The sequence below is a fragment of the Pocillopora damicornis genome, chromosome 5 (assembly GCF_964200805.1).
Source record: "Pocillopora damicornis chromosome 5, jaPocDami1.2, whole genome shotgun sequence".
NCBI lineage: Eukaryota > Metazoa > Cnidaria > Anthozoa > Scleractinia > Pocilloporidae > Pocillopora > Pocillopora damicornis.
Window position 1 is genome coordinate 25589253 of NC_142674.1, and position 16002 is coordinate 25605254.

General features: G+C 37.1%; 2 protein-coding genes across 2 annotated transcripts in view; both read left to right on the plus strand.

The window, feature by feature from the left end:
• Nucleotides 1–535: 535 nt before the first annotated feature.
• Nucleotides 536–8116, plus strand: LOC149046157 (peroxidasin homolog). The gene is made up of 6 exons (XM_089206017.1): nucleotides 536–711; nucleotides 1427–1696; nucleotides 2433–2756; nucleotides 6029–6292; nucleotides 6428–6709; nucleotides 8007–8116. The coding sequence occupies exons 1-6, from the start codon at nucleotides 693–695 to the stop codon at nucleotides 8114–8116; spliced, it is 1269 nt and encodes a 422-aa protein (XP_089062143.1). The 5' UTR covers nucleotides 536–692.
• Nucleotides 6428–16002, plus strand: part of LOC149046158 (tyrosine kinase receptor Cad96Ca-like) — a 10100-nt gene continuing 525 nt past the window's right edge. The window contains exons 1-13 of the mRNA XM_089206963.1: nucleotides 6428–6709; nucleotides 8007–8255; nucleotides 8735–8980; nucleotides 9242–9364; nucleotides 10286–10476; nucleotides 11223–11339; nucleotides 11762–11946; nucleotides 13338–13457; nucleotides 13894–13970; nucleotides 14100–14140; nucleotides 14405–14501; nucleotides 14928–15024; nucleotides 15490–16002. The exon at nucleotides 15490–16002 is cut by the window's right edge and continues 525 nt beyond it. Coding sequence (XP_089063089.1) covers nucleotides 10311–10476; nucleotides 11223–11339; nucleotides 11762–11946; nucleotides 13338–13457; nucleotides 13894–13970; nucleotides 14100–14140; nucleotides 14405–14501; nucleotides 14928–15024; nucleotides 15490–15642 — 1053 coding nt within the window. The 5' untranslated portion in view covers nucleotides 6428–6709; nucleotides 8007–8255; nucleotides 8735–8980; nucleotides 9242–9364; nucleotides 10286–10310 and the 3' untranslated portion in view covers nucleotides 15643–16002. The remainder of the gene's footprint in view (nucleotides 6710–8006; nucleotides 8256–8734; nucleotides 8981–9241; nucleotides 9365–10285; nucleotides 10477–11222; nucleotides 11340–11761; nucleotides 11947–13337; nucleotides 13458–13893; nucleotides 13971–14099; nucleotides 14141–14404; nucleotides 14502–14927; nucleotides 15025–15489) is intronic.

Sequence of the window (16002 nt, forward strand, 5' to 3'; positions counted from 1 at the left end):
CCGATCTGAAGGTGAGAGTGAGTTTTAGGAAGGCCTTTTCTGCTGCATAATTCGCTTGAAAAGCTACCAAGACTCATAATTGAATTTTGTTACGGTTTCTCGTAGTGTTTGTTTCCTTTCCCCCTAAAAAGGAGGGGCTTAAAATGTTGTCTTTAGGCTATAGTTTGTGTATTGTGTATTTGTACACTAACTGATAATGCACTCCTGAGGGTTTGCACATAAAGGACGGGGTCTGTCTGGAAGCTATCAACATGGAATGAAGGTAAAGACAGACAGGCACGGATTCCCATCGCATTATCGCTTTTAAATTATATTTTTGCTCTCACAAGCGCGTCTCAATAAGTTTATTGCAAACCCTACGGCATCGCGCCAAATACCAACTTAATGAGTTTACCGTAACCAGATGTTGACATAAACATTCAAAGTAATTATAGAGAAAGGTAGAAATATAGACTGCACTACTTTCCTACGTACTTTATTTCGTTAAATGATCCAAATATGCCGTTTATCAACTGTTTTTGTTTACTGCATTGTCAGTGGATGGTGGCTGGAGTGAGTGGAACTCCTGGAGTATCTGTACCAAGACAGTTGGTGGTATACAAACAAGAAGGAGAGAATGCACCAACCCAGAACCAGGACGTTGTGGGAAACACTGCGATGGGACCGGAGCACTGTTGAGAGTATGTAGCAACATGTCCAGTTGCCAAGAAGGTAACATACAAATTGTAGCCTTTCTGATTTCAGTTGATGAAAACTTCTTTGTTGAAACAAAACTGAACAAATTCAGGAATAAAAGCTAGAATAACAACAAATGAATGGAACTGCTGAGTTTGAACTTTAATCACATAATCATCCAGGCGAAGTATGTGAAATGCACAATTTATCAAAAGTCAGGAGTTCATTTTAAGTCAGTAATCCTTCATAAATGGACAAACTCTGTACATGTACGGAATTCACCATGCTTTCTTGAAAGAAATAAAACAAATCTCTACTATCATTAGCACTAAAATATAGGTACTAAAAGATTGCCCCAAGCTTTCCCTGATATTTGTGGTTGCTCTGTAAGAAGTCTGCTCTATCTGCGCAATGGCGATTACGAATTTCGTTGGACTGCCCGTAAGCAATACCTTTTTAGCTAATCCGGTAATGCTAACTATCATCTAATGATAAGAAACATGTTCAAAAATGCAAAGGCCTCAGTTACTATATAACGTTTTGGTATTGACCTGCTGGCAAAGAAAATTATGTTAGCTAAACAGGAAATTCTTCCACCATAAACTGAAAAGAAATCTTTCAACGATGCAAGGACTACTGTTACTAGGTAATTATATGGGGGCATCATCAACACAATAATTTACCTATGCTGAAGTAGTTCATGTTGTTTATCGTTATCCTTATTTATCAATTTTTTTTTGGATATTTGAAGAATTTCCCCTGCGTTTTGAAACAGAGAAGAACCCATCTGTCGGTACAATGGAGATATTCTCAAACAGCAGCTGGCAAAAGCTTTGTACCAGTCAATGGGATGAAGCAGATGAAAATTCAACCTGCATGGCCATGGGCTACTATAACAATGGTGCTAATGACACATGGTACGCAGAACGTGGCAATGCTACAGAGATGTCCACCCACTACAACTGCACCATTCCCACCAGATGTCAAAACGACTCGGAAAAGAAACAACAATTTTGCAAAGGTAATAATGAATTGCACTCATGTAATATCCACATGATCTCCAGAGATGGTAACTTGATAGATTTACTTACACTTCAGATATGAAAACTTTTCCGAGATCAATGATTGTTCATCTTCGGGTGTCTTTTACGTTCGGAAAAGGTGTCTATCGCTAAAAATCTTGCGGGTTTCTACTATTTACACCCTAAGACGATTATAGTTGAATTACTGCCGAAAGAAGAACCTAGCTGCGCAGTTATGCATTTGGGTTTCATGAACTTCATAACCTCCAAACCCTTCACCAAGTCTCCTTAAAACTATTGCATCCTTCTAGTTTCCTTTTTCTCTCTCTTTCGTGCAACTAGGGAATTTCACGATTTTTCACCCCATTTTTACTTAACTAAACGCCTTTTTCTTGATTATTCCGTGAGAAATGCTTTAAAATGACTTTCTAGTTTAAAATGTAAATCACCCTTTTGTGTTCTCCGAAAGCAAAACGTTTTCAGGAAAAGAAACGCAGTCACAAATCAAGGCAAAAGAGGTTTGTCGTAAAACATTGCAGCAAGGAAACCACTTCGTGACACCGAACGATGCGGCCAACGTTCGAATACTGAATAATTTGCACCCAGAATTTCCCTTAAAACAAAACACTTAGACTGGCATGAACTATTTATCGTTTCGTGATTTATAGGCATTCTTGATTCTTGATAATTAGTGTTTTCTATCTTAACGGATTGAACTTTTTGTAATTTCATAAGTTCCTGTTCGCTTGAATGGCGCAAATGTGGAGTATGGAGGAAGAGTGGAAGTGTTTTACAAGGGGAAATGGGCAAAGATATGTAGGAATAAATGGGACTTTGACGACGTCAAAGTTATTTGTCGTCAACTTGGCTTTGAAGAGGCTTTGGCGGAATTTATTGGGTCAGACATACAGGCTGAGGGAATACCTTTTGCAATGTCCGATGTCTCTTGCACCGGAGAAGAGTTTGAACTTGCATCATGCGATCGCATTGATGGAAAGTTAAATATTCCACCTCAATGTCAATCGGATGACAAGGGTTCTCAAGCGTTGTGTCAACCAAGTAAGCAACTAAATTTTTATGTGTGATTAGTTATGCTGGTTTTCGTGGTTGTCAATCTTCTTCCCATTGACCTTCTAAAGTGGAGGGAAATCAGAGTAAATTGAACACACAGATGACCAGAAGACCATTTCTCAAAACATTCTGCTGAAGTATAACTCGCGGACAAGCATATAACTGTTCGCAGATTTAAATTTTATATTTTATATTTCGCATATTTTGTAGCCCAATATATCCTAATAATTGTGGTGTAGTTTTTTGTGAAAATGCATTTCAGTTCTCGAGAAATTATTTTTTTCGTTCGACCGCTCAAATATGCAAATTTTCACCCTAAATATTACCCGAGTTGTGTGACTTCGTGTAACGAATTTACTTGACCTCCGATATTTCTGTCAACATAATCCTTTGTTTTATCATCTAAACTTAATCCCCTGTCATTATTGAAGCTGGCAAAAAAATATGTACTTTTTGGTGAATATTATTGTCCGACATACTTTTCCTATGTCGAAAAGTAGCACCAAAACAAAGACAGTTTTAACAATGACCGATATGGCAGAATCTGCTGAGCTTCAAGCTTTTAAAAGGCAAATGGATGGTTATGAAGTTACTGTAAAAATTTTCTTGTGTATTTATGTTGTTCTATTGTGAGACGAACTCAAAGTCCGGCACTAAATTTAGGGTGTGTTTACATTGAGGTGGGGGACCTCAAGTCGCCTGTCCCGATAATTTCTTATTTTATTTTGATCATGTTTACATGATAGGTGGGGTGACCCGCCTAGGCGGGTTGCCCGGTCTGCCAAGTAGGGTAACCCTGTCAGCCGGGGTGACAATTTGCCATGTAAACGTCTCAAGGTGGGGTAAACCGCCTAGCCGGGGTTGCGTTCATGACAAAAAGCGTGTATCACAGATAGTACGCAAGACTTCTGGAAAATTCATAATACCATCTTGTGCAAAATTACGGTCAATACCCACCCTGTCAGCACCTAACAACCCGCTTTTAACTGCTACGCTGCTACTGAAACAACGATTAGTGGCCACACCGAAGTAACCGAAACAGCTTATTGGTCTTATAAAATCATAAATAAACAACGTAAGAGTGTTATGTTAGATTTTTTTACAAATTGTAGTGATTTATGCCAATAAACGGCGGCGAAAAGTAAGCAAATTTTGCCGGACTTTGAGTTCGTCTCACGATAGAACAACACAAAAACACAAGGAAATTTTTACAGTAACTTTATAACCATCCTTTTTAACTCGTGAATTGTGCGCATGCGCAAGAGCGAGTTGTAGATATGATGTACAGAATGGCACTCGCTCGCTCGCTCGATTGGTCGATTCCTGTAAACTTTTTTTCGATTTTAGGCTTTTGTGTGCATTTGATAGTTTTTGGCGAGTAATAAACAAACGAAATGGCGACCTTTTTTGCTAAGAATAGGGGTGGGGTGAAAAAGAAGCCAATGATAATCTTATATTTTTCGTTTTAGTTTCAACAAGCGGCGCCAGCGACTGGTAGGCGTGCGAGGATTCACACTGAAATAAGAGAACAACCTTCGTTTTTTATAAAATTGTAATTTACAATCCTTGAACTTGAAAACAATCCGAAGATTCATTAAAAAATATCACTTACTCCGAAGCGCTCGGAGTTTACAGGTTTTCAAAAGCTCTTCTGTTATGGCGTGAGATTGGGACAAAATCGATCATTACATTTCGTATCGTGTGTGTTTTCTGTATGAATCAACAAAAGGTGCCGGCGACTGACGAGATTACAGGTTAACACGAAAATCAAATAACACCTAAACAAATAATTTTGGCTACCGATTTTCAGTGAATTTTTAAAGAACAATTTTCTTTTAAGTTCCAAGACAGTTTGAAGACTCAAAATAAATATTACGTACTAAAATGCGAAAGTTATACACCACAGAATTGATAAATAGCCTGAAATGAAATTCTATCTTGTTCTTGATTATGCGTTGCCTAGCAGGTGACCAAAATCTACCCAAGCGGAAATCCAAAATGACGGTGGCAGTCTGGGCTTAGTTATATCACTCAAAACTCGTTCCCGTTTGTCTCATTTGATAAAGAAGGAATCATTAATGTTTCCATTAAGAAAGCATTGCCTTGATTTTCCAATATTTACAATGATAAACAGTAAATTTCACTTTTCACCCACATTTACTTCTAACCTTTTCTTTTGAACCAGAAACAAAAACGATATATGTTTAAAACACATGACATCATTCACCTTTGTCAAATGTAATAGCTTGATCATTTCAATTGTAATGCCTTCTTATCCCAACGTTACTTTGTTTCATTGCTACATTAGCGAACACTGAACTACTACTCGTACTCTAAATATGACAATCAACCACAAAATTCCCTAAACCAGATAACATTAAACATAATCCAAAAAATCATGTAAATCATCTGTCAGTTCACGAGTTTGCTAACAGAGCACTTTGATTTTTTTGTAGAAGCTCAGTAGATTCTATCATATCGGTCATTGTTTAAACTGTCTTTGTTTTGGTGCTACTTTTCGACATAGAAGAAGTATGTCGGACAAAAATATTCACCAAAAAATAAATATATTTTGCTGGCTTCAATAATGAGGGGATTAAGTTATGATGATAAAACAAAGGATTTTGTCAACAGAAATATCGGAGGTCAAATAAATTCGTTACATGAGGGCAATATTCACGGTGAAAATTTGCATATTTGAGCGGTCGAACGAAAAAAAAAATTTCTCGAAAACTAAAATATACTTTCACAAAGAAACTACACCACAATTATTAGGACACATTGTCTACAAAATATGAAAATTGGAGTGAAAGGAAATTTTGGGTGACTTGCCGTTGCTTGTCTGATGCATGTTGACATTAGCTCTTAAGAAACTTACCTTCCTTTTAGATGATTCAGCTTGGCCTTGAGGTGAAATGACGTTAGTTAGGGTGTACACGACTTTCATGAATGTAATATGACTGCTCATAAAATCACTTGACTTCAGTTAAGGGTTACCTGATTTTTTTTAATGGGTGACATAACCATTTTTGGATGCGATATAAAGGTTACATTACTTTAATAATGGCTGATATGACTTTGTTTGGAGTAATGTAACTTAGTTTTCAGTACGATAAAGTTAAAAAATTTCTCAAGTTAAGCTTTAGTACAGGTAAATATATTCAATTTTTCTATCTCTTCTTGTAGTCACTGTGTTAATTACACAAAATTTGACTTATTTTGACAACACCTTCCACACCGGACCATTTTCTTTTTTGCAGAGAACAAGAATGTGTTGAAAGGAGTTGAACTCTATTTTGATATTGGCAGCAGAGAAAAGCTTCATTGCTCTATAAACAATAAAACCAATCACGTTAGATGGGTCATCAATGGGCGAAAGCTTGAAATAACAAACTCTACTTCTCAAAGGATCAGGGCTGGAGACAATGGTGATCTGTTCATTGATGATGTACAGCTGTCTGATGGAGGAATATATGAATGCAAGAGATTGGAATATGTTCAATATAACATTGTCTACATTAATGGTATGAAAAAACAAATCTTCTTATATTGTAGAAATAGGCTTAACATGCATGACAATGTCATGTAAGACAAGTACACCTCTGACCTTTCAAAAGTGTAGCTATGATATTAGTACTTTTCATTACTCCTTTCAACAGCAAGATTTACTGAAAAGTCGTTGGACCAACAAACCGTTATTGCGTACGAGTCTGGCATTATAAGCTGTAGTGCTGATGGAAAACCAAATCCCCAGATTTCTTGGAGTAAGAAAGGAGGAAAGCCCTTAGACCCGAAACGATTCACTCAAGTATCCAATGGCAGCCTGCGTATTGGTACTGTAAAGCCTAAAGACAATGGAACATTCACTTGTACCATGAAACAAACTAAAGGAGCAAAGAGGGTTACAAGCAAAGATAAAGACATACTAGTGAGAGTTATAGGTGAGTGACCAATGAAATAATATATAGAAGGTCATAAATTCAGGTCTTCAAATGTGATTAATTTAATTTACTCAATTTCAAAACCTTTTCGGTGTTCATATTCGCAGCTATGTGAGGCGACATTTTATCGTGAATATGTTCGTTTGTTTTAGTTGTTTGAAAGTAGGGTGTCATGTTAAAAAAATTATACTTAGGTTATTTGTCTAGGTGTAGTTCCTCGTCATAACTCAAATTAAGTGCCCTTTGATAAAGTTTATAGTTTCTTTTCAAACTGGTAATGTGCCTTAGTCGACTTCGGTTGGTCGTAGTGACAAATTCACTTTCTGAATGCAGTATAATCGTTTGTCTGGCCATTAAGTCACTTTGGATATGGATCGCGACTTTTTGACTGCATATTGTGTCTTCTTCGTGCTATAAGGTTGGTAGATATGCATGACCTTATGAAACTCTCTGTTTGGCTGTGATTGGCTGGAATCCCACACAGGCTTCGATTGGCACACTTTGACCAAATGTTCTTCCGAAGTCCGCTGTCGCAAAGTTATCCTGTTTTTGTGTTTCTTGTGGTCAGCATCCATGTTTCTGGGATGTCTGCCCCAATGTCCAATTTATGTCCTAACAGGCAAAGTCTTATATGGATGGCCTCTTTTACCCTGCATTTATAATAATAGGATCACTTTCAATGAACTCTACTTCAGTCCAGAGGAGGTGGTTTCCAGGTGTCTTCTGAAACTGCAAAGGCCTGTCTTGGCATGTCGTTTCTCGATTTGCGATATTGCTCGTTTAACCTCACTTCCATAGGTCTGCCTGTTCCGCTGATGTAAACTTTGCCGTACCTACATAGAATCTTGTAAACCACGGGCTCTTGTTTTAAAGATGCAGCGCCATGGATGGCGGGTGTATTGTTACTATCTGTAACATCAGTGAAGTGAATGGCATGCTTTCGGTTCTTCAAATGCTGTGGGAAGCTATCAGCGTTTTCGCGAACCAAGATTGTGAATGGGTCATATACATAGCGTTTCCAGATCCTTCGCTGGTAAGATGATAAGGTTATCGATTGCTCCTATGACTCTTTATGTGGAGATTAGCAATAACGGCGGACACCAGACTCCCCATGGCTGCGCCCTCAATACGAAGTTCGAAAGGTTCGCGATCTGACAAACGATTATACTTCATACTAAGCGCTACTAGTACTGTCATCATCAAATGTTCATTAAGTTACGTCGTCTAATGTATTCAGTGTAAATGATATAGGAATACATCCGATTTTCCAAGAAAATGTTATTAATTTACCTTTTAGTTCGACCAAAAGTGGATATTTCTGGAGCAAGCGATCGCATCATAGAAGGAAGCAGTGTAAACTTGACGTGTAAAGTTGTGGCGGGTCGGCCTGAACCACAGATCACCTGATTCAAGAATAATACATTGCAAGGACAGAGTTTGTCTCTCTTCTTTTCTGAGATAAAAAAGGAGGACGAAGGGCGGTACACTTGTAAGGCAGAGAATGAAGCAGGCATTTATACCAAAGACATTGACATTTCTGTAAATGGTGTGTTTGTAAAGCTCACAACTGTATTATAAATCAGTCATGCAATTGATATGTCTACAGAGTGTGGATCAATAGTCAGTGGGCCCGACTCTAGATTAAGGTGTCTGGGTCTGAGCTAAGGATAAGGTAATTGTGGAAAACTATCAGAAAAATTAAAAAATGCAAGGGCTTTCAGCTATTATCTACGACTGATTCACCAGTGAGGACCAGGCTAGTTATTCATTGCGAAGAACTGGAAAGTCTTTACAATTGTTCCTTTGTTCCCACTCTTACAATTTGATGATTTCATGGCTAAGTTAGTAATATAGCCTGACTGACATGGTTTTTGGAAGGATTTGTTTGATATGATCAAAAAGTGGTTCATTTTCTTCCTCTTCTTCTTTTTTGTTATTTATTATTTTTTCTTTTTGCGGGTGGGTGGGGGGGGGGGCTGGGTGGTTTCTAATTTTGTAATTTGTGTTTACACCCTTACTTTGCAGTTCCACCTCGTGTTAGTAATGAGTCAAGAAATCTCATCATTGCATTGGACTCCACATTTACAAAAGAGTGTTATTTGAGAGGTGATCCACAAGTATCTGTCAACTGGACCAAGGATGGAGTGCTACTTAGTAAAAACAACACCTTGGTTATTAGACAAGTGACGTTTGAAGATAAAGGCTATTATGAATGTACTGCTAGAAATGATTATGGCGAAGCAAAATCTTCCTTCTGGATCGATGTCACAGGTAAATCCTATATTGTAGATTATGTCATTAATCAAACTTTTAACTTGACAAAGCGTTTGGTTTTGAAGTTTAAGCCAAATTTAAATAGAACTGTTTTTGTGATTAGCAAAACAATAAATGTAACTTGGAAAAAAGACGGAGACTCACCATCCGAAAGAGCAAAGACTGATACACCATTATGGTGTAAAACTTGAATTTTGTTAGTACTTTTACTACCGTCGAGATTTGTCTAATGGCCATATATTTATCTTACACAATCAGCTAAGCAAGTGCCCCGAGCTATGCAAAGTTTCAACACTTCGTGGTATTACATTGGTGGATCGGTGGTGGTAGCAATTGTCATTTCGCTAATTGTCTGGTATTTCTGCAAGCGTCGAAGGACGGGTGACGTCAATTTTTCCGTGTTATTTCAGATTTCTTTGTCTGAAAGTAAAAGAAGGAAATGTTTAAACTTATTTAACATGTCTGCTGGGAGGGATGGGGAACACTGAGCTAGAGTCTAAGAGTAGAGATATTTTTATATGAATTACTCGCGTCCGGCCAAAAAATGCTAATTGTAGAGTTTTTTCACATCTGTATATGTTTTGATAACAATTATAAACTCAGCAAATATCAAGTCACTCCTAATTTGTGCAAATTCAAATTATACTGCCATTACACAGAAATTTTATTAGAATATTCGATTTAATGAATTAATGCAAAGCTTTACCTTCTTTATCCCCTTTAATTCATCATTTGGAATTGCAGCTATGGCTCTGTAAGTCAACTATTTTAACTTTTATTCATCAAATTCATCGAAAAAAGAAAAAAAACTACACCATTACCATGATGACGCAGTGCCTTTACTTTTATCGTGCTTATCGCGTTTATGATGCATTATTAACATTCATAAAGTGTTGTTAGAATCCGCTTCATTAGTTCCTTTGTTTAATTTCTTAATCTCATTAGTATCTTCCATCTATTTCCGGTTAGATTAATTCATAGATTAATTACTTTTAAAAAAAATGAAATGCGCGGAAAATTTCTGATTTTAAAACTAACTGTTTCTTGTTTAATTTTAACAAACGACGAAAGTAATGTTGAACTTCATCCGATTGACAAAGTGTACTTAAATAACAATAATTACTAATATGTTTTGTAAAAATCTATGCTCCTGGTTTTGTAAAAACATTGTTTTCTCACTATCGGGAAGGGAGATTATCTCGCCAATCAAGTTATCCCGCCAAATCAATTTTTTTACCCTCTGATTTCTCTTTTCTTTTTTTTTTAACCTGAAAGTATACAAAGTTGATTTCCTATATTTAGTCCTGATCAAGAGCAGGCAATTCAGATGGAGCCATTGAATGCAGAGGTAGATGAGTGGGAGGTTGCGGTGAACCGTGTCCTCCTACAAGATGTCATTGGACGAGGGGCGTTCGGAGCCGTGTGGAGAGCTCTCCTGAGTTCACCAAATGGACAACCTGGAAATCGGACAGTCGCTGCTAAATGTTTCACGCGTAAGCCTCCTTAAATGTGTTCTATTGATAAATATGTTGATCTCAGGGGTGGTTATAAAAATGTTTTATTTGGGGAGGGGGTGGGGGAGGGAAGGGGTGGTCCAAAATTACTTCCCGACCAACGCACAACCCCCTCTTCTTCACTCAAGGCTACGCGCGGGAAACAAAAAGAGAAGGCGGGGGGAGGAGCAAACAAACAAAGAAGATAATAAACCAGTTTGCTGCAATAATTCTTGTTTCCAACAAGTAGTGTAAAAGGTCACAATGCGCAACATTCCCCCCCCCCAGGGGGTGTTGCAAATACGTTGGTTCCTTCCTCTTGATCCGCTGCTGAATCCAGTAGGCTTTTTTTTCCTTCCTTTGGACCTATTCCCCTTATTAGTGACTGATTATCCCGGGTTGAAGGAGGCAGTCTAACAGACTGACTACACGGTGCTTTTCGCTGTCAAAAGACATTTACCGAACCAAAGTCAAGCATCTGCATTGATAGTAAAACTAAAGAAAGCAAGAACTATTGATAGGATTCAAACCTCAACTGGTTTCGATTCGGCCTTTGTACTCACAGTCAACTCAGCCGTGGCTGAGGTCAGAGAGTTGGGCAATCTGCTAGCTGCGAAAATTATCATTCAAACGGTAATAGGAAGATGCGAGGTTTGTAACTCTTCCGGATTCTTTCTGGCTTGAACTTGCGTGGAACAAATGCATTAATCAGAATGTGTCTGAATTAATTTATACTTTTGTTGTAGCCACTGCTGGAGAGGAAGGAAGGATATGTCTGATGAGGGAAATTGAGCTGGGGAAACTTATCGGTGAAAACGTTCCGCCAAACATTGTAAAGTTCATGGGCTGTGTTACGAAAGAAAGTAAGTACTAAGCGTACAGCATCTTTTCTAGGTATATGTTATTAACGATGGTACAAATGCTGAATAAACCCTCTCAGGACCTCTTAACATAAGTTCCGTAAATAAAATGTTAATGGAACGAAGTTTCTTTTTTTTTTTTGGCAACTAGACTGTTTTTCTCCAAGAGCATGAATCCATCGGCAGTTTACTAAGATCTCGATCGGATAGCCTGAAATCTCGTTAAATGGGCTAACCGGCTTTTTAACCTATGGCAAATTTTTAAAAGTAAATTTTGATGAGGGTTGATAACGAAAAATGAGTCCTTCGTGTAGGCTAAACTGCTTATGAAGAAAGTCATCGGGAAATTTTTTTTTTATATATATACAGTAAGGAGCCTTGACGTGGGGTTTATTTACTTTTTCTTTTGTTTTACGTCACTTAAGTTCACCCAATACTCATCATGGAGTACATGCCATGTGGTGACCTGCTTGGTTACCTGAGAAAATGCCGAGGGGTGAGGGATCGGTATTATCTTGGTGAGGGAAGAGCCCAGGATTTGACCAACTACGATCTTGTGATGTTTGCCAAACAAATCGCCGCCGGCATGGTGTTCCTTGGAACGCGAGGGGTAAGTAGATTACTTTTCACGTGTCAATTCTAACTCAGAAAAATCTTTCAGAGATTTAAACTTTTTATTTTTCAATAGCTCGGATTTTGGCCAACATATTTGAGTCCTTTTGAATTTAGATAAAACCTCTAAGACCTTTTTTAGCCATGATGCTTTTTGTTGACATTAACAGGTCACAGTATATGTCAACAAAATAAGTCAAAAGCTATGATTATCTGGAATGGTATAAAATTAAGCTTATGTAGCTGTCAAATATCGAGTATGCGCTGATGCTTCATTTTTGCTGTTCGAAAGTAGAGTGAATAATATATATATATATACACATACATAATATATATATATATATATATATATCTGAAAGTTGGACAAATCAATAAGACAACTTTTCTCTGACTCTGAGTTTCACACTTACGCGATCATCAGACAAAAAGTGGTGTGAATAATATATATATATATATATATATATAATATACATATATATATATATGTATATATATATATATATATATGAAAGTTGGACAAATCCATAAGATATAACTTTTCTGTGACTCTGAGTTTCACACTTACGCGATCATCAGACAGATCAAGATCTGTAAACTCGTAAAGTTATGTCCTATTGATTTGTCCAACTTTCAGATATTCCGCGCTTTGCGAACGCATCGAGCGCCATACCGCAAGGATAGACTATAATCAAGGTTTATTATATATATATATATATATATATATATATATATATATATATATATATGAGGGTTGACCTTATCACTGAGACATAACTTTCTGTGACCCAGAGTTCAAAAATCTGTCTAATGTCGCGTAAGCGTGAAACTCAGAGTCAGAAAAGTTAAGTCTTATTGATTAGTTCAACCTTCAGATATACCCACGCTCTGCGAACGCATCGAGCACCATGCCGCAAAGATAGACTATGACAAATATTTATATATATATATATATATATTCATGTACAAACCTTATTGCGACACTTAAAAAAAAGGAATAAAGGGAAAAATGGAACTCCCTAGAAATCTGTAAAAGGAAACTAAGGTAAAGAGAGAACCATCTGTGTTTTTCTTTTTTGGAACACAACGGGTCTTCTGTTGGTTTACCATTTCTAGATTTCATTTTATTATCATAATTATTATGATTATTAGCATAGTTATTCATGTTATCATTATTATTGTTATCACTAACGTTATTTTCGCTGTTGTAAAATTTTCTTTTTAATAAAAAAAATAGAAATCTTGGTTTTGTCAGCATTAAATCATTATATGGGGCCGACTAAGTTTGAGCCCTTTTTTCGTTCGAATATACTCAGACGTTTGATTCACCGCTGCACTATATAAACCTATCGTTTCTTAGCTTTTATATTCTGGCTCCTTATCTTCTGATAGATTATCCATCGTGACCTGGCGGCTCGAAACGTTCTCCTTGACAAAAACTATGTTTGCAAAGTGACAGACTTTGGTATGGCATATCAAAGCTTCAAGTATGGCCATGGAAATGCCAAAAAGGTAGAAAACATTTTTTTGTTGCTTCAGTGCGGGGTTTTTCTGGAAAAAAGTTGTAAGCGTAAGCATATTCTCTGCACAATGTTAATGTACCTCGACTACCAACAGGGTTTCATAGCTCACTTTGAATTAAAAGAAAGAAACAAAACAAAACAGAGGTAGAAATAAACAGAATGAATACTCTGGCCTGGGCATCGGGATATGTCAATTTCATTAACGTTTTTTGTAAAGTCTCGCGAAAGGAGTTACATTTTCTGTTTTCCATGACAGCTTTACGAAGGCTAACATTAGATTGACCTATAAGGGAACCAGAAATTTAGCTTTCTTTTCTCATTGAAACATATTTACATTATGCAGCTTCATAATTTTTTAAAGATGGCTTTGAAAAAAAAAAGGACATAAGTTTTGTACGGCAAACGTTTATTGGTTGTTTCTCCAGGGATGTTTGCCAATCAAATGGACTGCACCAGAGATTCTGCTTGGAGAACTTGCTGGACTTTCTACCTTGAGTGATGTGTATGTATAGATATGTATATTAATCCACCAAACTAACGAAATTACTATCTTTGGATTTTTCTTTATCAATTCACGTTCAAAATTCACTCAGCGATTAATTGTAGAATATTTCTGATATGCTCTTGCCAGGTGGTCCTATGGAATCGTTCTGTATGAGATAGTTACCCTTGGTAAGCCAAGCTATGTTCAGTCAATACATTTAACGCTTAGAACAGCAATGCGCAAGCGCTATAGAATTGATGCTATTTTAATTACTATTATTTTAAAAAAGATTTGTTTTTACTTACTCCTTGGCCATTCATTACTGTAAAATTCTTTAAGCTAATTCTTTAGTTCCTACGTAATGTTCCTTCCTGTAACTTAGTTGTGACACGGTCTCTGTAGAGTTAATAAATTAAGAAATGTGACATGCACTTGTCCTTATCCTTTGACAGGAGGAATTCCGTACGACGGATGGTCAGAAGGTATGGTGGTTGCAGAGGTCACCAAGGGATATCAGATGCCAAAGCCCGATCATGTTGATAACAAACTGTGAGTTGCACTTTTTTAGCATAATACCAACGTGTTCCTAAAAATAACCTAAGATCCAAGACGACATATTTTACCGTTCTCATAGCTGAAATCTTTGCAATAAAGCAACTGAACTACAATCATATCAGTAGGTTTCCGTTATGTGAATGTGAACCAGGAGCATACCGTATTCAGCGAGATGCGGTGTGGACAATTATGACATTAAAATGTATTTGAAAAACATCAGAGCGAGTGTAGTAGTGTGATATGTTCAACGTCCCAGAACATGCCTGAACCATTGCCTATGCTATTTTCAATAAAAGGACAAACCTTAACCATTGCCTATACTATTTTTACTCAAAGATTCCTGTAGGAGGACCTTACTGGTATTCTTTGCACAATCCATAAAAAGGTAGTTAAGAGTATACCATGATTGTTAAATTTCAGGTATGATATCATAAAAAGGTGCTGGAACCGTAACCCTGACTTCCGTCCTCCTTTTGAAAGCCTGCGACAAAGAATGGACAAATACATTCGTGAAGAGGTTTGTTTCTAGAATTGACAACTTCCTCATATTTTTTGCTTTTTAGAGACTCGAAAGCTTTTCAAACTTCTTACCTTGCCCCATGTGTTGGGAGCAATACTTAGTAGCTTTGGTTTTATTTCCGGTCGCTTTATAAAAGCTTCAGCTGAGACCATTCATACTTCTGGTAAGAGACATTTTCCAGCCCGTCAGGCCATTTACGGGCATTTTAACTCGTTGGCTCCTTCTGATATTTATGGCGGTTGTTATCGTCCTCAGGGCATAAATCTGGTCAGTTCTACCCACCTACTTGCAACTTCTCTATTTTCAGAGAGGAAATAGGAAACTCACTTAGTATATCCGCGACTTTAAACCAAAGAGATTCTCAGTTCGCCGGGGAAGTGATCGCACTTTTCAGCTTGACTTTCCAGTGTTTTAGCGCTCTGCAGCTAATGTATTACCCTCATTTGTTACTTTTTTCCTAAGACATACGTGGAACTTCTTAACTTGGGCGCTTATGACAAGGCAAAATACTCCAGGGTTGAAGATCTCGGAAATGAAGACGCAGGACCAAGTGAAGAAGTTGCAAAGCCGGCCTCTGCTAAGAGATTGGGAAAATGGGCCAGTGACCGTCGTTAGGGTTCATAATCGTTACTTCTCAGTGCTAAACTAAGTCAGTGTAGGTTTGTGTTAGTTAAATTTCTCTCCATATAAGTATTAGAAGAATATGCGAAAGCTTTGTCATTGATTAACAAAATGATAATAATAAAAGCACAAAAAAAACAATGAATTAATTCTCAAAGAATGCTAATAATAAATGATTTAATCGGTTTCAGAATAAGGAAAATTGGATAGATATGAATTAAACTTCCGTAATCGATAAAATCAGAAGAGAAAGAAAGTAAGAAACAAAAAACAACCAACTTGAAAAACAGCTCGTTTTTGCAGATAGCTGTACTTTGCAAACTTTTCATTGTTGTATTGTGAAACCATTTAGTA

Coding starts and splice junctions, on each gene's coding strand:
- LOC149046157 (XM_089206017.1), top strand. Junction 1,697..2,432: donor GAAACAACAATTTTGCAAAG/GTAATAATGAAT, acceptor TAATTTCATAAG/TTCCTGTTCGCTTGAATGGC. Junction 6,293..6,427: donor TAACATTGTCTACATTAATG/GTATGAAAAAAC, acceptor TCCTTTCAACAG/CAAGATTTACTGAAAAGTCG.